Here is a 26,518-nt window from a genome sequence, read left to right as displayed (position 1 = left end):
TTAAACTGTGCTCACATATTCTCTTTATTACAATACAAATACAACAAACTGTGAAATATAACTCGCTCCAAGAGCCGTTTCATGCCTTCAGTTCTGTATAATCATCTTCAGATCTACCTGCTACAGACTCGTCACTGTCAGACTCCATGAATCTGCTTAAAGATATAACAGAGAGTTAAGTCTGAGCATTTTAATCATGATTGTGCTGTGTTGGCTATAAATGACTCATATGTAATCACTATTGTAGAAGAAAATAAACCAAAAGATTTTAATGTTTAAGTTTTGAAGGCATGCAAAATAATTTTAATCATAAAATCTTAATTTGATAAAAGTTAAGTCATTGCATTGCACAGAGTGCATTTTTATCATGCACTTGTGTTTTAAGGGTGCTATATGAAAGTGACTTTGCAAAGAGCTGCATAGAGGATGCAGACGTCTATTTACAGATCAAATTTAGGCCTCTAGCTGAAAACCACCAGACATGTCAGTTTTAGCACTTTACTTGACGCAGCAACATCTCACTTATTTTCTCATCAGATATGGTAACTTTTGACCCTTGGTCATTAAAAAGTAACTTTTGAATTTTTTTAGTTGCTCATAGTGAATTTGATGTTAGCAAATTAAAAAATGCACTATAAAGCATCACTCAACTGTTTTTGCTGCAACACTGCATCAGATTTAAGGGAGCGAGGAGACCAGTCTCAGTAGTTTTCGTTAGGTTTATCTGAGCACAAACCTTTGCTGGAACAAACGAGACAACCTACTGCAGCAGCAAAACAAGACACATGACCGAGCTCTTTGTGTAATCTCACGCATGAGCGAGGCCGACTGAGGTCAAGCGCTGTTCCTCCCACTTGAACCCCGTCAAACTCTCTGCTGGCTTTACCGTAGCGCTCCTTTTATTGTGGTTACATGAATATGTGACATCTTAAACAGGCATGTGTGTGAGCAGAGTTTACCTGTCTGTGTGCAAGTGTGGGTGTGTGTCGGTCACAATATGACCCTGTGAATGACTCCCCAGATAGCTGGCACCAGGAGTCTCCTGGGAGTCCTCCTTGCAGCAGTCCACCTAAACTCACCTAAAGGACTCTTGTGACTGAACAGATACAGAGTATGTATTCCACCACACCATATGTCACAAGACAGGATGCGACCTTCCCATGAACTTAAGATGTGAGGTATGCCAGAACACCACAGGGAGTGAACGTCCTCCCATCTCATGGTGCACACAGAATCTTAGCAGACCTACAAAGGATGAGACATTCTATCAACATACAAACGATTATATATCTCTGAGCATAAATGATTATATGTTTCTAAGTACAAATGACAATCCTAAATTATTACTCTCACAGTTTTAAACCTGAAATGTTTGATCTTATTGTTTGAAAAAAAAAAAGAGCAAGATTGTGTTAAATTTGTCAGAAAACTAGAATCCTGGCACTTTTAAAATTATTGGGAAAAACCCGACAATGCCACCCTGGGACATTCACTTGGAGAATATCTTGTTTGAAACGATGCTAATTACCAACAATTCCCTCAGGTCTGCTAAACCTCAGACAGAGACGTGGTTCAAGGTGTAAAAACAACAATTTATTGACAGCAATTTAAAATATGTCAAATTAAAAGAGACGGTCACTGAATTGCATATGTGCTATAAATTCAGAGCTGAGACTCACCAACTCACACCTGCAGCTCAAACCACGAGTGCATGAACAATTATGGCACACAAAATGTCCCACCACCAAGGCACCCAGTCACCAACACTTTAGGCCGTTAGCTTCTGAATAAAGGAAACACAATTTATTAATATATCCAAAACATAAAAACTCTCAAACACACTGTCTGTGGTTAACCATACTAGAGAAACACACTGGTGACAGTGGTGTTAGAAAATAATGCAAATTTACAATCAATCAATCAATCAATCAAAAAAAGTAGCCAAATAATACTGAGGCGGCAAGAACAAGTTTGTGACTCTGATCTGTAACAGCTGGGAAAGTCAGATGACCAGAGACCTGGGCGGAGCCAATGAAGGATGCTTAGATAGCAGCTGCTATATAACCTCATTCTCCACTAACTGGCAATTAACAATACCAGATTAAATATAATATTCATTCTGCTACACACAGCTGGATTGATGCATGCTTTTGTGTTGTTTATGCCAAACTCTAACCTGAAACTGTCAATGTTGCTACTGTCTACTTTTGGTGTCCAGTTTTGGTGAGGCTGTGCAAATTGTAGCTTTAGTTTCCTATTCTGAGCTCATAGGAGTGGTACCCAGTGTGGGTTTCTGCTGTCGTGGCACATCTGCTACAAGGAGTTCAGAGAACTCTTCTGCATAGCTTGGTTGTATCAAGTGTTGCCTTCATCTCAGCCCCACACAATGTGGCCATTCTCCTCTCACCTCTGGCCTTTCTCTTTCAGACCATTTGTCTGTGAACCCCAGAGATGGTTTTGTGTGAAAATCCCAGTAGATCAGCAGTTTGTGATATAAAAAAACCTCCAGCAACCATGCCATGTTCAAAATGCTTTTCTTCCTGATTCTGATGCTTGGTTTAAACTTCAGCAGGTTTCCTGCTCTTTGCATGCAACAGTTTTATCTTTATCATTTAGGGATTCAGTGATAACTGTGTTCACTCCTCCTGAGGCTTGGAGTGGTACCTGAAGACCAACTATTATACTGTACTTATAATAACTAAGGGCCCTGATGTTATTTTTGTTTTTTTCAATAGTCAATCAATAAACCTCGTGAGCTGGCAGATATTTCATCTGCTGAGTTTTTAACACTATTAAAGTTTCCCAGGTGTTTCTGAATGCTCTGAAATTTATTAAGCTTGTTTTACTAAAACAGAAAACAATAACTGCAAATAACCTTATAGTGATTTGGAAAATGCTGCATTCAGCTTCTATTTACATTTTACACAGCATCCCAACTTTCTTGGCAATAGGGTTATACTTTCTGTACCTTTTTCCAGTAAATGAGGTTTATCTTGTTAAAACGACAGTGAAAGTGAAAGGGATTACTTTCTGACAGTAGTGGGAACATATGACTGTGGACCTGGTGTTTAGTGATGTCACTTTTTATCTGCTGTTTTGCTTTCTTTTCCTGTCTACAATTACTGCAAATGCTCTTCCTTTGTAAGAAAAGTCTCACCCATATGTACCTCTGTGAGAAGTGGTCGTTTCAGGTTCACCAGTGTCGTCCTCTTTAATCCTCTGCACTGTTGGCACGTGTTACACTGTTACGCAAAGACGTCTCGATGAGTGTGGACATACTGAAACTGGGCTTTATTCTGTTTTTTCCAACAACCATGTGCTTCAAAAATCAGTGGGAAGGTAATGTAAGGAAACTAGTTTTCACAAAATGTTTAGTCTAAGGTGAAAACGTAAATATTTTGTGGTGACTCCAGGTTCACGTTGATGATGGGAAATGAGACTGTACTTCTCCACCTGACTGGTTTAACAGCAGAGGACAGTGGGAGATACACCTGCGAGTGCATAAAACCTGATGGAACATTTAATCTTCATGTTAATGTCACTGTAAAAAGTAACTCACTTTGTTCTTTGTTTAAATCGACCACACTGTGACTAAATTTATATTCGTTTAAATGAATGAAACTTTGTTTTAAATTTGTCTGATATGATAACGCAGTGGATGATGTGTGTTTGATTTGCAGATGATGTCAGTCAGAAAAGATTAAATCAGAAAGAGTTCAGCCAAAATGACAAATTCCATTTATTTCATTGGTGTGGTGTTGTCATCATAATAAGTGGAGTTATTCTGGGATTTATCTACTAAGTGAAAAGTCAATGGTGAGTTAATCTTTGACTGTAATGGTATTAAAGCTCATTACATCATTTTGATTGATGTCTTTTCTTAAGGCGCTGTTTGAGGTCAGAAGCATCCGGACAGTATGTGCATGAAACTCACAGCTCTTTGCTGAGTAACATATTCTCATATTCTAAACACTAGCTAGTTTAACGTTTGTTACTAGACACACAGAAATGCACATTTACAGTCTTGTGAAGAAAAAAAGAAAGACGTTGTAGTCTGCTAAAAAACTAAATACACTTCATGATTTAGTAGCTTGTAGAACCATGTAGATAAATCTGCTTGCACAGGTCACACTGCAGCATTGAGGTCTGAACTTTGACTCCATTTTTTCTTTTTCAGCCGCTCTGCTGCAGATTCGATGCTGTGTTTGGGATCATTGTTCTTTCAAATGACTCAGTTTCACCCAACCTCTTGCTGTTCAACAGATGGCCTCCCATTTGACTCTAGAATACTTTGGTATACAGAGGAGTTCATGGACAACTCAATGACTGCAAGGGCCCCAGGTCCTGTGGCTGCAGAGCAAGCCATAATCACCACAGTGCCACCATCGTCCTTAACAGTTGGTCTGAGGTGTTTGTGAAGTTTGTGCTAATATGCTGTGGTTGGTTTTTTGCATTATGAACAAACATCTCCACTTTGGTCTCATCTGTCCAAAGGTGCAAAAAGTCGTTTGGTTTGTTCAGCAGCAGCTTTGCAAAGATGTGCTGCCATGGCCTTTTCAGTCAAAAGAGGATTTCTCCAAGCATCTCACCCAAATGAACCGTACTTGCTCAGTGTAATTGTACTGTCATGAATTTAAAATATGCAGATGCTGACTGAAGCCTTTAGAGTCTGAGATGCAGCTCTGTTTCTCTGAACATTGCACTGGTTGACCTCGGGGGTGAATTTGTCAGGATTTCTTCTCCTGTTATGATCGTGGCATTGCGTTAACACACTACGGTTACATGGTTATGTGTATATTTATAAAGTATATATAATTATTTGTTGAATCGACTATTGCGGTTTCCCCTATGACCCAGTGTTTTGTGTGTTTCAGTTTTATTCTTTGATTATGGTTATTTTCTCTGTGTTTCATGGTTTATTTTGAAGGGTCTAGTGTGTTTTTTGTCATTGTGTTTAGGTTCACTTCCCCTGTGGCATCATTATGTTTATTTCAGTCAGCTGTTTCCCCATGTGTTCCCCCTGATCACCATCATCAAGAAGTTTATTGTCATATACACCGGGGGAGGTCCTTGATGATGTTGTGTTCCCTTTTTATAAACAGGGTATTATAAGTGACCTGCAGTGATCAGAACCTCTTGCATTCGTGATCCTGTTCTTTCTGTAACTACCTACTAGCTCGTGACCATATGTGAGGGTAGGGATGTAGATCAACCTCTACATCAAGAGCCTCACCTTTATACTCAGCACTCTCTTTACTACACAGACTGCGGTTTGTCTGCATCACTGTAAAAGTAGACAGCAATTCAGACCAGGTGATGATTTTCATTCTCAGAGCTTCACACCGGATTGTGAATGTTGAATGTGAATTGTTGGCAATGTGGACCAAGTTCCTGCAATGGTTGTACTGAAATGAGCCAGACACCCCATCTCAAGGCGAACTTCATCCTCCCCAGATGCTCAGCTACTGCCTCGGTGACCTTACCCCAGTGATGGGTGTGTCAGTTTTCCTTCCACTGCCTTACTACATCCTCTGTTCAAGTCAGTAACACCCCACCCCCAAGGTGCAGAACTTGGTCCAGTGTCCCCAGCCCCGGCCCATCCTCTGAAAGTTGTTGAGGTTCTGCTGGAGGTGGGAGTTGAAGGTCTCAGAGACCAGGGCCTCTGCCAGTGTGTGAGAGTGCACAAGGTCTGTCCAGCATGCTCTCCCACCGGCTGACTCACTACCATGTGATCAGTTCAGTCCACCTGAATCTCTATGATGTAAAATGGGGTGTGCTGGTCTTGTGTCTTCCTTGGGTTGATAATCATCTCCTTAGTCTTCTCAGCCTTTAAGGAGAGATGATTTTATTTGCACCAGGACACCAGCTGTGCCACCTCTACCCTGTAAGCTGTCAATAATAAGCCAGATGACGGTTGTGTAGCCAATTAACTTGATGGAGGTGTTTTTTTGGGCAAGGACGCAGTCATAGGTGAAGAGGTTGTACACGTACAGGAGTGGACTGAACACACAGCCTTGTGGATCCTTTGGATCCTTGTTCTCGGTGTCTTTGTGCCTGATGTCCTGGTACCAGCTATGGCTGCATAAAGTCTATCTATAAGGAAGTTCAGGAACTAGCAGCAGACGGATGGTGGTAGTCCAAGGCTAAAGAGCTTAATTTCCTAAGAGAAATTATGTGGAACAAAAACTCTCTCAATCCACATGATTGAGGGACCGATAATAAAACAGATGAAAGAACAAGTAAGAAAAAGAACAAGTAAGAAAAAAAGCTAAACTAACGAGAAAAAGCAGGAGCGTGCTGGTTGGCGCATGCACAAAGGTGATGAATTGAAGTGAGCATGACAGGGCCATAGTCATTCAAACAGGTTATGCTGGGGGGTTTTTTTTCAGAGAGGGGCACTGTGGTGGTGGGGTTTAAGCATGCAGGCACAAAATGACTAAGAAACCTATTACAGACATTGCCAGGGTAGCTGCTTTTGATGAATTCTCCTCATACCCTTGGATGCCTCAGTCAAAGTGTGTGAAGAGCTCCATGCTGCGTCGGCTAGTAGAATGTCTCTACGTTGGTTGGTGTTTAGGCAAGCAAGCGAAGCATTCAGCTCATCAAGTAGAGCATTGCGGTTGGCTGTGACCCTGCTGTTCCACTGCTGGAAATCAGTAACGTGTTGCACACTGAGAATCAGAGATGCTGTATTATCCTGTATTGTGCCTTACCTCTGGCCTTCCCTGACATATAGGTCTACATAGGTCATATTTGGCCTGGGGAGTGCAGTGCATGCAGCGCAAAGGAAAAAGCATTGCTGTTGCTCAAAAAATCACACAAATACAAAGTCGCACAAAGTGGGGCCTAATTTTCCAGTCACTTTTGAAGTCAGTGTGTGAACAAAGTCACTTCCGTCAAGTGTGTGTTTTGATGTCATGACACAGTTTTAATTTCTAAGTGCATTTCCTTTTTAAACAGGCTTTGAGGTTCAGTTAGCCACAGAAAACAAATTACTGAGGGGGCAAGTCTCCTCCTTTCAATATAATCTACCGTACACTGACACCAGCCACAGTTACTTCCTGACCAATATGACTGTACGGAAACTTTGCTTTGTCCTGCTTCTGCCTATACTTGTGTGTTACAGCCATGAAGGTAAATATTTTTTTTATTAATCAAGTCTTCAGTTATTTTCTATCTTTCTTTGCAGTTACATAAAGAAGAGATGTGCTTTCACAAAAAAATAATCACATGTTAACAATTATAGCAGTGATGAACTCAGACTTTGTTGTATATTTACTGTAAATGAATGATTGCAGAGATGCTCGTGAAGAAGGCTGTAAAGAAACCAGATGTTACTCAAATATGCAGCAACATTACTTTTATTTATGTAGGATTGCTTTGTTGTTGTCTTTTTGTTTGTTTGTTTTTTACAGTTAATCTATGTTAGATTTTATTACCTGTATTTACCAATAAATGTTGGTAATGTGCAAGTGGTAACTTAGCAACTGTATATCACACAGAACTGACTTCCAGTTTTACATATTTCAGCTGGTACGGAGATTCTTATGAAAATCATTGACAAACAACCAGATGTTACTCGAATATGCAGCAACGAAACGCTGAAGGTTATCATGCTGATAGTGTGTAAGATCAGCACACAGAGGAGCAGAGGAGAAGAGTGCCGTCTGCTGTATCGACATGGACAAAACTTTGAGCATGGATGTGACTCCAGGTTCACATTGATGAAAGAAAATCAGACTGTGTTTCTCCACCTGACAAATTTAACAGCAGAGGACAGCGGGAACTACACCTGTGAGTGTGTACAGACTGGAGGAACATATAAGCTCCATCTCAGTGTAACTGTGGAAGGTAGGAATGTTTTATGTGATTTCCTGCTGCGTTAATGTTGTGTTTAATCAGTTTTCTTTTTAGATATATTTTCTTTCATACTTCGTTTAACTGCATGAGGATTATTAAGAATTTTCATTTACAGCTTTGGTAGTCAAACATAAGAAAGTGGATCCAAGTACAGTATTTGATTTGTGTAGCTTGTTTACGTCTGTCTGTGGATCGTTTTTATATTCATTGCTGTGATTACAGATGTCCTGATGATGCCAGCACAATATCATTGTTATGCTTCTTTATATTTAATCTCAGTGCCAATCTCAGAGGAGGAAGAGAACATCAATTCAACAGACACGTCTGTTTCACTTTATTTGATCACTGCAGCAGGAGTCGTCATTGTAACTGGAGTTAACCTGGCATTTTTCTACTGGTTGAGAAGTCGTGGGTGAGAAACTTTCATTCTTGTAATAGTTTGAAGAATTACTTTATTGTGTTGGCAGATGAAGTGAAAAATAAATGAAATTAATAAAAATTTGTGCCAGATATATTCGCTCTGTAAATCTCTCAGATGGTTTTCTAGCATTTCTCTCTGCACATATGTGACTGTATGTTTCATTAACACTGACATCCTTTCTTATCCAAAGTTGGCGTTCACGCTCAGAAACAATTGAAATATCTGTACGTAAAACTTCATCTTCTGTGGTGAGTAATCGATTCTTAAGCTATACCTGTACAGTCAAAGTAGTGAGAAGTTTAATGTTTGTCATTTTAGTTACAAAGATGTACAACTGAAGTATCTACAGTATATCTACAGTGCACTCTGTGCACACAGTTGGAAAGCTGAGGTTTCAAAAAGCACTTTTACCCACCAGTTTTTATTTAATTCAGAAGTCTCAGGAACATGGTTTCTAACCAGATACTTACCCCGGACAGCATTACTTTGGCCTCCAGAGTCACTGAGATGAATACTGGACCAGGAGATGTCCTTAAATGTGCAGCAGAGTGTTTCTTCTTCACTAAACTCTTTTCACTCTCTGTGTTTTTATACGACTGAATTTAATGATTAGTAATAATTAAACTCTCCCATATTTTGCCTTTTGTCCTTTCTCTCTGTCACCATGTGCTTGCTTATAGGAGGTCGTCTGATTTTGTTTCTAATATTGCAGGGCCTTAGACTGTTTTACAATATAAACACATTGAGACAACTGTTGTGAACTGATGCTCAATAAATGAATTGAAATGCATTATGATGCAGTATAATTTTTGATATTATTTTGTTATAGTATGACAATGACCTGGGGGACCAGTACAGAAGCCTTCGGCAGCCAGGAAATGATCTCTATCAAAATATCGCCTCAGTCCGCTATCAGCGTAACATCAGGACACATGCAGCTAGACGTGCTGAAAATGTCTGCAAGGATAATCTGGAAATGGATCAGGTGTCTAATGACTACGAAAACATTTGAACTAGAACTCAAGTTAACTTCTAGTTTCTTTCAGTCATCCAGTTGAAGTTCATAGGGGTGCTCGAGCCTGTCCCAGCTGTGCAAAGCCAAAAGCCAAGGTACATCTTGGATACTCTGTCACAGCGCGAGCAGACAAAAGACAAATCTTCATGCTCACACCCATGGCCAATTTAGAAGTGCACTTAACCTAAACCAGGCATGTCTTTGGGACAAAACTGGAGTACCTGTCAACAATCAACAGAGGCATTGACTCAATACTAACAAGTTTGTGTCCAGCTTGGGAGGTATGGGTCAAAAGAGTCAACAGAGAAGTGTTTTCAGTGATTGCAGATGTTCTCCTGTGCAGTTTTCCAAAATCCCAACTGCACAGTGCATGATGTGGATGAAGCAAAACGGGTGAAAAAAACATCACAGATCAAAAAAGATGCATGAGAGTCACAGACAGCAGCTGCAGTGGACATTTGTCATTGTTTTTACCTCAGTTTCACTTCAGTGCTTTGTATGTTATAACTTCACTCTCCTCCATGGCTGGCTGATGGACCAACAACAGTAGCCCACAGACCGTTTGTGCTGTATATTTATAACACTGCCCCCACCTGACAACAGACGCTCTCTGCAGGTAGACGGGTGGTTTGAAGCTGACCACAGACTGCCCGGAGACTGCCACTGCACTACCACCATTACGATATTAAGTTACAACAACACTGTGTGACAGTTAGTTCTCTTATTAAGAGACATTAATACCAATAAGCTGCTAAGATGATGTTGTATTTTATTTACATGTCTGTTTTAGCACTTTAACATTTGCATCTGTCTAACTTGCTAACCATGCCAGACTATTGCAAGCATTGCTCTGTAATAGTGCGACATTTTGGACCCCAGGAGGTTCTTCTGTATCTGCACGATGTTTGACCTGCAGTCTTTTATAGCCACCTATGTATATTCTTTTAAACCTTTTTATTGTTTTTAAATGATAGTTACAGACCAAATGTTAAACTATATAGTTGAATATATAGTTAAAATGTTTCTCTAGATACAGAGAAAGGTTTTACATGAAAAGGTCATCTGTCTGCATATAAAACACAAGCTTTCATGCAGATGCACTTCCTGTTTAGAGACTTTGAGGTTTAGGTAGTGACGGGGGTGATTTACTGAGCGTGTAAGTTTTCCTCTTGTCAACACACTCTACAATGCCGCCCACATGCCACTCATGTCCAGTCTTGAAAGCAAAACATGTATGTATAGTATAAAATGGTGAAATGCTGATTTCCATGTTTCAATTGAATCACTTGATTGTAATCAATTGATTGCAGAGACTTTTATTAAGACCCAATAGAATCAGAAGTCACGTGAACATGCACTAATAAAAGCTGCAGTTGTAATAGGGGATAAAGTGGTGTGCATAATGTGTGTTTGGATAAGATGTCAGTAATGCATTCACATTAAAATCACAGGGTTTCTTTCTTTTTCTTATTTTTCTTACATATCATGTAAAAAAAACAACAACAACCCAAAACACTCCTGCAACATTTTTTCTCTGCCACAGATTTAGGAGAGGAAGAGTCCAGCATTTCAACACTTATGCAAATGTTAGTTTATTTGATAGGTGCATCAGTAGTAATTATTTAAATTAGAGTTTTCAGCAGTGTTGTTGTATTTACAGCAAAGTGCCTGCAAAGTGTAAAAAAAGAAAAGAAAAGAAAGTTAACTGATGATACTAGACCCTTAAAAGAGGTCACATAAACACCACTAGTCAAGTCATGATGGCAACTTACAAATACATAACCACTCAACACAACCCACACAGTGATCTAATGCACAAAAACAAAGGAGACTTAAACTGGCTGAATCAATTACTGTTAAAAAACATGGAGGAAGGCTTCCTGTGGTGTCTGGCTGCAGTATAGGTCATAAACCTGCCTCCTCCATTACAGCAGACAGGTCAGGGGTCAAATGAAAAGCAAAATGTTTACCTCAGATTAAATATTTCCCAAAGTAAATTGGACTGAACTGGCCAGTTAAACACACGAGGGGATACAAATAGAAAAAAAATATCTAAAAACAAAGAATGAAAACCTACTATTAATTTAATACTTACTTCAAATTAAAAGTAATCAAACACAAAACTGACCAAATATCAAACTCAGAAATAAAAAAAAACAAACAAACCCCAAATAATATATTTACGATGAATGGTCCGACTTGTATCCCCATGTAATGTCTATGTTGTGTGTGTAAGGTTGCATTAATGTGCATTAAAATTAAAATAAAGATGCTGGTGTCTGACGTTACTGACTTCCCAATTGTGTGGCTTCTGGTGTCACCTTCACAATTCAATTTTCAATTCAATTTTATTTGCACAGCGACTCACAACAATATAAAGTTCCTCCAGGCGCTACAATAATACATACAGAGAAAAAGCCCAACAATCATATGACCCCCTATGAGCGAGCAGTCTGGAGACAGTGGGAAGGAAAAACTCCCTTTTAACAGGAAGAAACCTCTGACAGAACCAGGCTCAGGGAGGGGCGGGGCCATCTGCTGTGATTGGTTGGGGTTAGAGAAGGAAGACAGGATAAAGACATGCTGTGGAAGAGAGACAGAGATTAATAACAGATATGATTCAATGCAGAGAGCTGCATTAACACATAGTGAGTGAGAAAGGTGACTGAAGAAGAAATACGCATTGCATCATGGGAATCCCTCAGCCACATACAACTATTGCAAGGTGTATGTACACTACAAATGCAAGCATGTCAGTTTTATTCATTTTATGCTCATCTTTGTACAAATTTTAAAGGTATTGCAGGCAAAACTTTGTAAGTATATGAGTGATTGGATGAAGCGGTTTGATGACGTAACACGCTATTTTAGTTTAAAATACTTGTAATGTTATGATAAATGGTCGTTTTGTTGTTACTTTTACAATATTATCCATCCTTCAGTTTCAGCGAACATGACAGCAGTGTAATAATTCCTCTGTGATAAAGAAAAATTAGCTTTTCTTTTTGTGTGGGAGCTCGCACAGTGTTTCAACTTTACAGCCTTTTAATATGAAAGTCCTGTCAGTACACTTCCTTTTTACATAATTTCACACTTGCCCTGTGAAGGGCAACAGTCTGACGTCTACTTAGCCAGGAAAGCTTCAGCTTGTTTCTTTCCGCACATCTTCCTCTTCACTTTCGGTGGCTCACACACATGTTAACAAGCATGGACGTATCAAAACTTTGCTTGATTTTGCTGTTACCACTAGCTGTGTCCCATGATGCTGAAGGTAATACAAGGAAACTATTTTCATTATGCATTATTAATATTTTTAAATTTATAACCTACTTGCTTTTAGTTTAAACTAAACACATTATTATGGGATTAAAAAGATGGTTTAATATAGAAACTAAAGTCCTCGCTGACACAGGCTGAATCCTGTATTTACCGTATTTTGCTGTCACTGTTTACAGAGACTGTTGTGAAGACAGTCAGGAGAGAACACGATGTCACTCGGATTTGCAACAAGGAAAGTCAGACTACTATTGTTTTGATTATCTGTAAGATCAAAAGACAGAGGGACACAGGAGGAGAGTGTCATCTGCTGTATCGACACGGAGAGAACGTTACTCAGGAATGTGACCCCAGGTTCTCAATAATAAAAGAAAATCAGACTGCCTTTCTCGAGCTGACCAGTTTAACACCAGCTGATAGTGGGAACTACACCTGTGAGTGTACAAGCACTGAAGGGACATATATTGTCCATATCAGTGTCACTGTGGAAGGTAAATGTTTTTTGGTTTCTTTATTTGACACACTTATTCAGCACTGTGTTAGCATTGTATTGACCTGCTTATGTGTTTTTTATTCATGTAATTTGTTCATTTCTTTTCTTCTTATTTTCACTTACAGCAGTTTAAATACACTCACTGACTCATTTATTAGGTACATCTTTGTAGAACCGAGTTGGACCACCTTTAGCCCTCAAACATGTCTTCATTTTTTGCGGCACAACAAGGCGCTAAAAACATTCCTCAAAGATTCTCAAGACATATTGAAATTACATCATCACACAGTTGCTGCAGATTTGTCAGCTGCTCTTACTTGAAGCAAACTTTCTGTTCCACCACATCCCAAAGGTGCTCTACTGGATTGAGATCTGGTGACTGTGCAGGCCGTACATGATTTGAGCGCTGTGACATGATGTGTTATTCTGCTGGAAGCAGCCATCAGACGATGGGTATTTTTTGTGCATAAAGACATGAATGTGGTCAGCAACAACCTTCAGGCAGGCTGTGGTGTTTAAATGATGCTCAGTGGTTACTACAGGGTCCAAAGTTTGCAAAGAAAATCCCCCACAGAGCATTACACCACCAGCAGTCTGAACTGTTAAAAATCAACTCATCGGGCAAGGCATCGTTTTTTTTAGTCTTCTGTTGTCCAGACTTGCAAACTGTAGCCTCAGCTTGCTGTTGTTAGAGGACAGCAGTGATATCCAGTGTGGTCCGCTCTGCCTCAAGGTTTGATGTGTAAACAGCATTTTTACCCAGAGAATCACAGCTCACTGGATATTTTCTAATTTTCAGACCATTGTCTGTGAACAGAGATGATTGTGTGGGAAAATCCCAGCAGATCAGCAGTTTGTGAAGCACTCAGACCAGTAACATGTGCCATGTTGCTTTGTTTGAACTTCAGTCTTGACCATTACAGTTCAAATGCATTGATTTGCTGACATGTGATTGACAAATGAAATGAACACTGAAATATTTGTGTTACACCCTGAACAGGTATACCTCATAAAGTGGCCAGTGAATGTATATAAGCAGTTGGACCAATTTTAGTTTATAGTAATATTCAGAAAAGACTGCAAAAGAAGAAAAGAAGAAGAAGAAGAAAACAAAAGAAAAGAGTATAGTGACAATATTTAAAACTCTGTGGTTATAAAACTGGTGTTTCATTACTTCACTCAGAGTTTCAGTAGATGTAAACTGTGTTTGATTTGTGTTTTGATTTCCAGGAAATGAAAGTAAATAATTTTACTGACAAATACATCTTTTCAATGATTTAGACACAAACGAGGCCCACACTTCAGCAGACAAATCTTTTTCCGTTTATCTGCCCGGTGTTGTGATCATCTTTATAACTGGAGTTATTGTGGGATTTATCTACTGGAGGAAAAGTAATGGGTGAGACTATTTTTGCTGTAGTAATTCAAAGATGATATAGATGTATAGAAAATAAAAGGAAACATCACATTTCAATAAATGAGAATTCGGTGTATGTTAAACATCATGTCTAGAATGAACACTTTTTATCCTTCCAAAAATAATTATCATTATTAAGAGAGAAGATAATATAAATGTAGATGTTCTTGATTTTTCTCTGTTTGAATGTGAGTACGTGTTACACTAATGCTGACATCCTTTCTTATCAAAGTGGCTGCTTAAGGTCAGGAACATCTGGAGTGTCTGTACCTGAAAATCCCAACGGTTTGGTGAGCAATTTATTGCTACGATCTACCGCAGATAGTTAAAAGTTTGCAGAAATGTAGTTTTTTACCATCAGGGCCTTATGAGCCTATACTGGTGTTTTTAAAAGTTATGTTTGACTTTATGACTTTCTGTGTCGTTTCTGGGATGCTTAGGACTCATATTGCACTGCTGGAAATAGTTTATTTTGATGCATATGCTGCTTTTTTGCAAATTTGCATTATAATATTTATTTTTGTTTTTCCTACATTATATAAAAATAGGTGTATTTCAAAAATAAAACTATGAAGACACTCAAAATAAATTTCCTGTGGTGGGAAACTATTTTGTGCAACTTTTTTGTATTTACAGTTTTGAGGGATAAGCCTCTTAAATTTCTCTAACTAGAAATATATGTTAAAAAAACAAAAACAATTTTCAATTTTTTGGTAGTTTATTGCACTTTTTTGCAATTTATGTAATTACTATGCACTTAATGCATACATATTATTAGAATTTGGGCTATAATGGTTGTATTGATGTATATCAACTTGAAATGCTCCCAAAAATGGCTCTACAGCATGTAAAAATATAATATGAGCTCTGGTAAAACATACTATTAGTGCCAACTTCAGTGTCCTTTATTTTGCATTTTGTGAAGAAGCTCTTACAGAAATGAGCAGAAATATTAAATAATCCAGGCAACAGATGAAGAGATTTAAAGATTAATAAAGTGTGTGGGTAGACCGGGTTGAACTTGATTAATACCTAAAATATTTCACTTTTTTAAAGGATGACGATGAGCCAGATCAGCCCTACACAAACCTTCAGCAGCCATCGAATGATTCCTACCAGACTATCATCTCAGTGAACCATCAACACGACAACAAGACACGCTCAGCAAGAAGCGCAGGAACTGTCGGAGTAGATAATAAAGCTCTATGAAACATTTTAAAGTATATAAAACTTTAGGTGACATACTAATATAATAATATTCATATATTATAATAAACGTCCATCTTTTCACACTGGATATTTGTTTCCCAGTAATGGAGACCATTCAGTCATAATACTCCAACTCAGGCTCTCAGATTTAATACAATACAAACACAATAAACTGTGGCAAACATGACTCTTTGTATCAGACTAGTTTTGTTTTTTAACAAACATCTCATCATAATTTTAACACAATGTCCATCCAGATAAACAGAGAGATCAGTCTGGCTTAAACAATGTTGGTGGTTTACTTTCTACTGTCCTTCCACTTTTATGCACTTCTATTTTAGACATAGTAAAAGTTTTAGTGTAGACACCAGAGGTGAAATAAGGAGGGGTGCAAGTCTTCCTGCTTTCAATATAGTCTACCTCACACTGTCAGCCACAGTTACTTCCTCACCAGTATGACTGCACGGAAACTCTGCTTTCTCCTGCTTCTGCTTCTGCTTGTGGTTTTTAGCAGTGAAGGTAAATATATATAATTTAAAAAAAACCTGTAATGCCAGGTGTTTAAGAAGAAATCTTTAGTTAGGTTAGTGAAATAATATATGTGATTCATTTTCCCACAACAACAAATATATAGAAACTATAATCCTGATTTTGTTTCATTTTAACTGTAACAATTTATAGAGACTCTTGTGAAGACAATTGGAAAGAAACCTGATTCCACTCAAATATGCAGCAAAACAACTCTGAATATTACTGTGATGATACTGTGTGAGATCAGCACAGAGAGGAGCCGAGGAGAACAGTGTCGTCTGCTCTATCGTTACGACAAAGGCTTTATTCATGGGTGTGACTCCAGGTTCACACTGATCAAAGAAAATGAGACTGTGTTTCTCCACCTGGTCAACTTAACATCTGAAGACAGTGGGAACTACACCTGTGAGTGTGTATTTCGTGGTGGATTGTATGTTCTCCATCTCAGTGTGACTGTGAGAGGTAAAAACATTTTCTATTTATACCCACACCGCACAGATTCAAGGTGGATGTTTGGAACTGCGTTAACACTTTCTTTTCTGTCATACATGGTTTGAGGTCGTCATTCCCGCCTGCAGCGGATTAATGAAAGGTTTCAGTCAGGAGATGAACATCTGGAATGTTTTTAAGCTGTTCTTCTGGCTAATTGTTTTTAAATTTCATTATAAAACTGTGCTCCAATCACAACTTTGTTGTTATTTCATCAGTGAAATGTTTGAATGATGCAATTGTAACTCTAATGTAATGAAAAGATAAATAAGTTTTCCACCTTAATATAACAGGCTAATGCAAATTTCGTGACTTTTCACGTTTTCAAAATGACGATTTTTTTTTTGTGTGTGGCAACATTCAACAGACGATGGAGATTCTTCTGGCATGAAGTTCATGGCTACAGTTACCATCATTTCTGCTGCTGCTTCACTCATCAGTGTGGCTGTGATAACCTGTGGTTACAGCCTGAGGAGAAATCCTCACAGGTGAAAACTTTTACTGACGCACTTAAACTCATGAAATGAGCCTTTGAAATCACTTGAGCACATTACTGCATACAGCAGCCACTGTGGTGTTCAAAGTATCTCATAGTTTCTTTTAAAACACCACACATTAGTTGTAGACATAGCTAGTCTTGTTTTTGAGGTATTTTTCACACCATGACCTCTGATGTTTTTATCCTAACAGAGAAAACAGATCAGGGCCATCTAACTTAACAGGATCTGAAACTCGCCAGATGTTTGTGAGTTTTCCATAGTTCTGTTTCACACTTAATTGTGCCAAGGCTGCAGTGCATTATGTCTGTTTTTTAAGCTACACTTTAATTAAATGTAAATGACAGTGTAAATTGTTGTTTAGGACAAAGAGGACCGCTACATGAGCCTTCATCGGCAAAACATCGATGTCTACCAAACTATCTCCTCCGGTCGCCTTCATCATGATGCTGAGGCCACTGCATGTCACAGTCATGTACAATAATAATCAGAGATGGAGTTTTTACCCTGACTACGTAATCTATAAAACTATGATGCTAGACATACTATATATAAAAGATACTGACATTTTAACTTGCCAGCATCATGTGTACTGTACTGTTAGTTTGTTTTGCACTGAAAAAAGAGAAAAATATTAACGACCAGTAAAACTTTTAATTATGTTGTGTGTGTTTTTTATCTGGTTTTAACGTTGAAAATCCTGCCACTTGGCTCTGTGGCCTCTGCGACCATTATGGGTTTTGCTATACTGGTCCACTTGATAGTCCTATTTTATTAGAATTTGATTATGATTTTATTTTATTTTGAGTCATTAGAATCAGAACGGGGGTCAGGAAAGAAGAAAAAAGATAAGCTGGGGAGAAAGTTAACAGAAGAAGAGGGAAAATAGAGAAGAAGAGAAATAGATGGAGAGAGGAAGAGAGAAAAAATACTGAAAATCTATTTCATCATCTGCTGAAAAACACAAGGAAAAACCAACACAGTGGGGAACCCACAGCAACAACCAATAATATGCAGTAAGTAGGCTAGTAAGTTGTAGTAAATAATAGATATTAAATGTTACTGAGCAGCACCGATGGTGTGCCCACTGGTCTTAAAGTGCCTTTGCGCCCCTTACCATTTATGGAGGTCCCATTTGGGCACATTGGCATGGACCTATAGTGTACATGGATATTGCTTTGTATTAGTTCTGGTATATTATACAACACAATAACATGATGCAGTGCTGCTGTGCACCATTTCTGCAAAGAGTGTGGTGCAAGCAAGGAAGATAAGATAAGATAAGATAACTCTTGCACAGTCATACCTAGTACAATAATACAACAAAATTGGAAACTGTCCCACAATAACACAATCATTTAGATACAATATTGGGTTTTGTTTACATGTAACTGCACAAATAGAATTTAGAAATGTAATTATTGACAAGAGTGAACAACCACTTATAATATAATCTACAGCTGTGACCAAACAGCTAGATAGAGAATCAGAAGTGTTGTGGGGGTTTTTCTACAAAGTTTGCTGTCTCAGTGAGAGTCATATATCATATCATTTCAAACAGTGACGATCCAGTAATGTTGTACAAACGAGTAAGACTAACTATAGACTTTAGCCAAAGTTATTAAGTTAGCTAAAGAGTTGGGATTGTGTATAAGGCATAAACAGTGTTGGGGAGTAATGGAATACATGTACCGCCGTTACGTATTTAAAATACAAAATATGAGTAACTGTATTCCGTTACAGTTACCGTTTAAAAAGGTGGTATTTAGGATACAGTTACTTTGTTGAAATAAATGGATTACACTGCGGTACTTCCCTGTTTCATATTGTGGCGGGTCAGGACTGTTTGGGTTTTGTTTGACAGCTACGTTCTGTTGTTCCAGGCGGCAGCGTTACGGTTGCCATGGTTACAGGGTGCCGCTCTCTCTCTGCGTGTTTCCTGGGTGAGAGAGGCCTTTTTGTTGTTGTTGTGCTAAGCTAATAGGCAGAATGCTACAGGCATAGCTCTAAAGAATGTAGCATCATAGGCAGTGTAGTCCGTGCTGCAGGGAGAATGGACTGCCATACACGTTATGTGTCTGTGAGCGAGGGAGGGAGAAAAAGGAAAAGTACGAGCTGTCATCGAGCAAAAACGGGAGCTGGAAGCATGTAAATATAATAATAACCACTGCAGCCAAGAAGAGTGCCTGACGAGCCCAGTTGTAAGTAAGCTATTAAGACTCGACTGTACACCGTGTTCGTGTTTTCCTCCAAAAACAATAAGTTCTGTTGGAGCAGCCTTTCAACGCCTCTCTCTGTCTCTCGCTAGCAAAGTTGACCCAGACAGCAAAGTATAGCTAGTTTTCGGCTACGAGCCGACACAGAACCCACCGTATTAGCCAGAGGTCCCTTTACTACGGTTCGGAGCCGCGGACCTTCAGTAACAGTAATAAATCACAGCAATAGTACATTCATGTAGTTGTAAACAGCATGATAATATATTAAGTAATCCAAAGTATTCAGAATACGTTACTCTCATTGAGTAACGTAACGGAATACATTACAGAATACATTTTGGGGCATGTATTCTGTAATCTGTAATGGAATACATTTTAACCTTCCCAACACTGGGCATAAATAAACCTAAAGTGCAATGCTTTGGACATTCTTTTGCACATTTCCCTACTGTAGGGGTCTCTGCAAGCATACGGGGCTCTGAGAGGGAACAAGATGACAACCGAGGAATTCTACTGGAAACAGTCGATCATGTTTGTCAAAGCTGAATTCAGGGCAAACTAAGCTAAATTAGTGTTTTTAGTTAACAGCTACAATAAGCATAAAAGTTACTGTTGGGCTATTATTTGTTAACAGGGGCGATTTTAGCCCATTTTTGGGGGTGCTTCAGCACTTACTTACTTTTTTTTGACAATATTTGCTGTTTGTGTGACACACTACTAAAAATATAAAAAGCATACAGAACTTGGTTGAGAGGTAACATTTTAACAACAAAAGTATCGATAATATTTTGTAATAATTTATTTGTAATCATTTATTCTGTTTCGGGAGTGTTTTTTATGTATCTGTATTATATTATACAAACACATTAAAAGTGAATCTCTGTCCAACAAATGCACTCAGTTTACTTCTTACTCACTATGAGCATCATTCATTATTCTCCTCCAGTAATTAAGGTTAGGATATGTATTTTTTTTATTCCAATCCATTCTTCTTTTGCAGCATTTAAATAACCTTTATCAGATTTGATGGTTTTGTTACAGACTTTTCAAAAAAGTGTTTTGCTTTTCTTTCACAAATGTGGGATTAAATTGTTAAAATGTACAAAACAGTGATGTCATGTTTTGTGACGAGGACCCAGGCACAGAGAGACTTGATGAATTTAAGAATCTTAAGATTTAATAAAGAAATTTGCAGACTTGCACAGAGATGGTAAAATTATGATGACTGATAAAGGAGACGAAGACGACAGACGATGAGGACAGGGAGGATGCAGGGACCGACAGAGACGGGGAAGAAGTCTCATTGAGACGAGTAAAGTGTATCTTGGCTGGCTGGGCAGCTCTCTGGGTGCTCAGCCCCCCCAAAGCTCTGATCCTAGAATCGCCCCTGAATTGTGTTAATACAGTATGTCAAAATGAAAATATAACTGTACAGGGTGGGCCATATATAGTCCTGTTTGTGGCACATTAGTATATGTGAGGGGGCAAACTCCTCAAGATGGGTGGTGACCATGGTGGCCATTTAGAAGTCGGCCATCTGATACCAAATGATACCAAACAAGGCAAAGTAAATAATTTTTAAAGGTAAATGTAGAGGAAACATCAAAAGTTGTCACGGCTGGGGCAGCAGTCGTGTGGTGGAATGAATGAGGACCCGAGATGCAGACGGCGGTGGAGATGCGAGTGGAGATTTATTTACAGTGAAAATAACAAAGGTGAGGGAAGAAGCGAACATCAACCTAAACTGGGAAAAACTAACAGACAAAGCAGAAAACATGAGGGCAGCAGGGAAACACAGAGATGACACGAAGAAGGCAGAGAGACGTGGAGAAACACCGATGGACACGGAGACACACAGAGTCACGCAGACGACGCCACAAGCAACACAGGCAGACACACACTATAAATACACACGAGGTAATGAGGGGATGACACACAGGAGGGGAGCACAGCTGAACCACAAGACGAGACACAAACCTTCAAAGTAAAACAGGAAACACACAGACTGTTTTACAACACAAGGACATGAACAGAGCACAGAGGACAGACACAGGCAGGGCTGAGAAAACACGGAAGCACTAAACATAAGAACCAAACCCTAAGAACTAAAACAAAATCAGAATAAACACCAAACACAAGATGAAACCAAAAGGAAACACAAAACGCTGCGACCCAGGACCCTGACAAAAGGAGTTCACAATGGCCAATTATACCCTGGAGCCCAGAGGGTATTTTTAAAGTAACACAATAGTTACTTTTCCTAGTAATTAATTACATCTAGAACCTTGTCACTCAGTTACTAAGTTACTTTTTTGAAGAAGTAATTAGTAACTATAATTAGTTACTATTTGAAAGTAACTTGCCCAACACTGGATATGAGCGAGTTTCCCAGCTGATGCAAACTGGAAAGCTTCTCCTGTTTGAAGTGGATCTATTCAGCTTTTATTTCCTGATCATTTTAAGCATCAACAAAGTTTCTAAAAACAAGCAACAGTTTGTCATCATTCATAAACTCTGACGTCACAGGAGTGTTTTTATTCCTGTCCCATGTTTGAAAGTTTCTGCATATCAGAGCTGCCAACACGGCACCGACTCAGGCTGGAACTGACTTTAAATCCTTCATCGTTCATGATCCTGTTAAAACCACATCCAGGGGAAATGTTATTAGCATGTAGCCTTTAGCTCATGTTCGGATTGCTGATGGACACGGAGACTTTTCACCTTTTCCTTTTGTTTGAAGTGGCTGAATTTGGCCACAATAGGACGTGGTCTCCCGGTCGCAGCCCGCATGGGGCCGATACGATGCACTCTATCAAAGGCGATGTTCTTCACAGTGTCCTCCGGCAGCTTCAGGTGGGTTTTGATGAAGTTTTTGCACTCTGAGCCTTCTTCATCACAAGATCCTGGAAGCACTGATCAATGTAATCTTGGAGAGCCTCTAAACTCTCCCCGTTGTTCTCCAGGGTGTTGGAGATGATTTAGACAAATATTGTTAGTTAGAAGACAATTGATATTATTTGATTGATTTGATTTTATTTGATTGTATTTGGTAATACTGAAGCTTAAACGAATTTGTTCAATTCTAAACTACCATTCACATTTCCGCCAAAATCTCCAGGGTCTGACGTCAGTTACAACATGAGTTGCTTACCACTCATGAAGTCACATTGAGTTTTCCTCACTGACTGTTTTAGACAGTATTGTGGGAGCAACACAAAAAGCAGCTTCAGCTGGAAACACACAGTTTAGTGTCTTTGCTGCTCGCTTTAAGTCACAATAAACAGAAAACTCATTGTGTCTCATGTCAGAATCAAATCACTCATATACAGGAAAGGAAGAGGCGGAGCTTATTTCCTGCAGGGAGAGGTTAGCAGTCTGTGTCTTTCTCATTTCTGACTCCTAAAGAGCTGAAAAACACAGGCTGTTATTGGCTGGCTGACACTGGGATTAATGTCCTTGAAGCCAGCAGTCTTTAATGTCCAGGTTCAGAACGGGCAGGTGAAAAACAGTCCTTTATGTTCTCTGATGTTCAATAAACTGTCCTGATTACTGAGGGAGCAGAGAAAGTGTCTCCATCACTCACCACAGCTGGATGCTCTGAAATCCTGGAATCCAGCTGTGGAGAGGAGCGCCGGCGGCGTGGACGCAGTTTAGTAATCAGGGAACGGGAGAAAGGAGGGAAACACAAGTGGGACCAATTACACACGAGACAGGAAACAGTAACACAGGACTGTCAAAGTAAAACAGGAAATATAACACAGAGTCCAAAGTAAGGAGACGTGGGACACAGTGAAGACACAGAAACAGAAACCAGAACTATAATCACAAAACAAACTCAGAAACATAAAGAGTGAATCAGCTGATTCAGTGTTTGTGACAAAAACATTGGATCCTGGTTAATAAGTTTTATTTGTTTGTTTCTGTATTATTTTGTGTATCGTTCTTATGAGCTGTTGTTTTTTCAGTGAAATATTATTTAATTGTTTTAAGCTTTTTGTTGACTTTGAAGTGCTTAAGTTGATATTTTTGAACATTTAATTTGTTCAATTATTGTAGACTCGATAAAACTGTCAAACGCACAGCTGCTTCCAGCATGGCCGGAGGAGAGGTGGCCGAGCAGATGCACAACACACACAGCTCACAGGTTTGCATTTCTAGATATTGCAGATGTTGCAGAAATTGACAGTAAAGAACTCAGAGATCCAGCGCTGTCTCCTGCCCCTTATTTATACACCACAACACAACGACAGGCGTAACTCACACAAACGGGTAACATGAGGCTCAGATGCTTTGGACATGTTCACATATACTGGACACAGAATGATGAAGATGGAGCTGCAGGAAGGAGGAAAAGAGGAAAAACACAGAAAAGATTCACAGATGTGGTGAAAAAGGACACGACAGGTTCTGTTTGTTAGTTTGGTTTTTCTTTATTTGGTAAAGATTCAGAAATAAAGAGAAGATCACATGTTTGAATATTATATTAATGTTCTGTAATTACAACAAGTTGTAAAATCTTTCCAGAGTGAGACAGAGACTGTGCAGAGACTGTAGAAGGACAGAGCAGCAGCAGAGCAGTCCAGATACACTGATGATCCTCTGTCAGATCCAGAGGGACACACAGGGGTGATGCTGGACTCTACATTGTGTCTGACAGTGGAGCTGTTCTCAGAGCAGTTCACTCTGCAGCACTGACAGCCATCTGCACTTCATTCCTCTGTCAGTCACTGCTGGATGAAGCTCTCCTCTCCACCTCCCAGTAACATGGCCCAGTCAGAGCGTCTCTACACACAAGCTGCTGCTGCTTCAACCTCTCTGGATCATCAGGACACAGCTGCTCCTCTCTCAGCACACAAACCGTCCTGTTTACCATCATCACCACCTCCTGCAGAGAGAAGGAGGAAGAGCAGAGGAGATAAACAAGTGTTTCCAGAGACTCTTCATCAGCTGTCAGTCAGTGATGCAGCACATCCAGTATATAGAGCAGCAGGGACTTCAGTGCTGGGACTGTACTAGGACTCATTGTTGCTTCACTTTTTCTAATCTTTGGATTTTTATTGAAGTTGCTGAAAATGTTTTTCCCTCCTAGTTTGAGTTTGGACTTTCATTCATTAGAAGAACCTTGGTGTGTCCACTCTGAGCTCTGTAGGAACCCCAACAACAAGCCCAACAATCCAGATGGACGGTTCCAGCTGTTAACTGGAGGAATTCCATCATAACATCTGCTCTCACTAAATTCTTCCTCACCTACAGACTGTGTTCTTCACTGCTTTAAACTTGGAAATCAATGCAGTCATTGGTCTGCGTGCTGCTTTGTTCAGAGAGCTGATTGGCTGTTGACAGTGTTTGATCAGAGCGTGTCAGCCGTTACTATGGTGACCATAAAGGTGAGAAACAGGAAGTGTTTGTGTCCAATCCTGAAGCCTGTCACCGTTCTCCTCTCACAGCTTCACTGAGAAGCTGCAGCTTTACAGGAAACACTGGATCTTTGTTTCATACTGACTGTGTTTAGTACAATACTGCTGACAGCACCACCCACTCACTCCATCACTCTACTGACCACAGAGTCTCCAGTCTGTAGTCTGGACTCTTCTTAAGATCAGACAGCTGCTTCACATCTGGATCCTTCAGGTTGTTGTATCTCAGCTCCAGCACTCTCAGATGGGAGGGGTTGGACTTCAGTGCTGCTGCCAGATAATCACAGCTGATCTTTGACAAACCACAGTGCTTCAATCTGTATAAAGAATGAAAGATGTAAGTTTATTAGACAAAGTGCTTGAAATCATTCAGTGTTTCATCATCTGTTCAGAGCTGAAGAAGGTTCAGAATGTAGAAGTTTAGAAAATGGAAACTCCAAACGGCTGAAGCCAACAGGAAGCAGCTTCAAACAGGAAACTGTGCAGAGTTTCAGACTATATGTCCTGATGCAGCCAGTTGGATTTTGGAGATTTGAATCTCTGTTCTGTGACTAAGTCCTTGAATCATTTCTTCCAGTTGGTCCAACAAGACAGACTAAGTATTGGACATGTGTTGTGGCTCCATTAGGGGAGCTTCTAAATGTGATGTGATGGCCCCTCTGGGTCTGTCAGGTCACAGCACTGAAGAGAGCTCAAACTGGGCACACAGTTGTTCCAGTCTGGACCAAAGACTCTATACTGGGACTGAGGGACTGCTTTGACTGCACCCACTGGGACTTTTTAAAGGCTCATGTTCTCACTTAGATCATCGATTTCTACTGACATTTCTTTCTGGGAAAAATGGGGATTACTTTGGAAACAGGAAGTATTTTCCCCAATAAGCAGCCCTGGATTAGTAAATCACTCCAACATGTTCTCAGGCAGAAGAAGCTGTCTTGTTATGAGGGAGAGAAGAAAAAGATTGAGGTACAGAAACTTGTTGAAAGAGAGATAAAGCAGCTAAAATCAGGTGTAAAAGTAAAGCAGAGGATGAGCTGAATAAAGGACACTCAAGGCTGGCTTGGAAAGGAATGAAGTCCATGGTGGGGATGCAGAACAAGGAGCAAAGATGAATGTGATGCTGAATCAGCAGAAGACTTGGACTCATTTGATTCCAGCTTTGATATCATTGATTTCAATGAAGAGCTTTGTGATTGTAGCAAAGGGCTGGTAGCTCTGAGAGTCCCACTGATGAGGTGTTTGTGTGGAAATCTCTTAGTGGGACCAAAGAGAGAAAAAGCCCTGGTCCTGATGCTGTGGAAGGGAAATGATTGAAGTGTGCTGTGAGGAACTGACTGGGAGATTTTCACACATTTTCCAGTCCTCCTTGAAACAACGGGAAGTTCCCAGCATATGGAAACAAAGGTTAAGTGTCCTATGGCACTCAGTGATGATGGTGCTGTGGCCCCACCACCTCCACCTCTTTGTAAAGGCACTAACTGTAATTTGAAGCTTCAAATGGAACTAAGACTTCCTCCACTAGGTGGCAGTGTCTGATGAGAAAGTGTTAGTGGAGCTGGCCTGGAGTCAGAAACAGGAAGATGCAGGATTTGGGCTGAAATGGGGAAAAGTGGTTAGCACTAGTGCCTTAAAGCAAGAAGGTTGTAGGTTGAAGCTTGTTGGTCAGCTGGGCCTTTC

At 39.6% G+C, this 26,518-nt stretch overlaps 2 protein-coding genes across 3 annotated transcripts; both read left to right on the top strand.

Moving 5' to 3' along the window:
- The first annotated feature begins 7,070 nt into the window (after positions 1–7,070).
- Positions 7,071–9,293, top strand: LOC148096469 (uncharacterized). Its single transcript, XM_087836455.1, has 5 exons — positions 7,071–7,134; positions 7,531–7,851; positions 8,140–8,272; positions 8,472–8,529; positions 9,111–9,293. Exons 1-5 carry the CDS (start codon positions 7,071–7,073, stop codon positions 9,291–9,293), a joined length of 759 nt encoding a protein of 252 aa, XP_087692581.1.
- A 3,198-nt stretch (positions 9,294–12,491) lies between these two features.
- LOC148096468 (uncharacterized) lies at positions 12,492–15,823 on the top strand. Of its 2 annotated transcripts, none has more exons than XM_087836457.1 (5): positions 12,492–12,567; positions 12,752–13,063; positions 14,347–14,464; positions 14,727–14,772; positions 15,539–15,823. In XM_087836457.1, the coding sequence occupies exons 1-5, from the start codon at positions 12,492–12,494 to the stop codon at positions 15,689–15,691; spliced, it is 705 nt and encodes a 234-aa protein (XP_087692583.1). In that variant the 3' UTR covers positions 15,692–15,823. The 2 variants fall into 2 exon arrangements, with proteins under 2 accessions (XP_087692583.1, XP_087692582.1); XM_087836456.1 differs by having other exon boundaries at positions 14,715–14,772.
- Positions 15,824–26,518: the final 10,695 nt, after the last annotated feature.

This window comes from Neolamprologus brichardi, chromosome 23, assembly GCF_056152115.1.
Source record: "Neolamprologus brichardi isolate AB-2024 chromosome 23, ASM5615211v1, whole genome shotgun sequence".
NCBI classification, from domain to species: Eukaryota; Metazoa; Chordata; class Actinopteri; order Cichliformes; family Cichlidae; genus Neolamprologus; species Neolamprologus brichardi.
The sequence above is the reverse complement of the archived record's forward strand: the minus strand, read 5'-3'. Positions and strand labels throughout refer to the sequence as shown.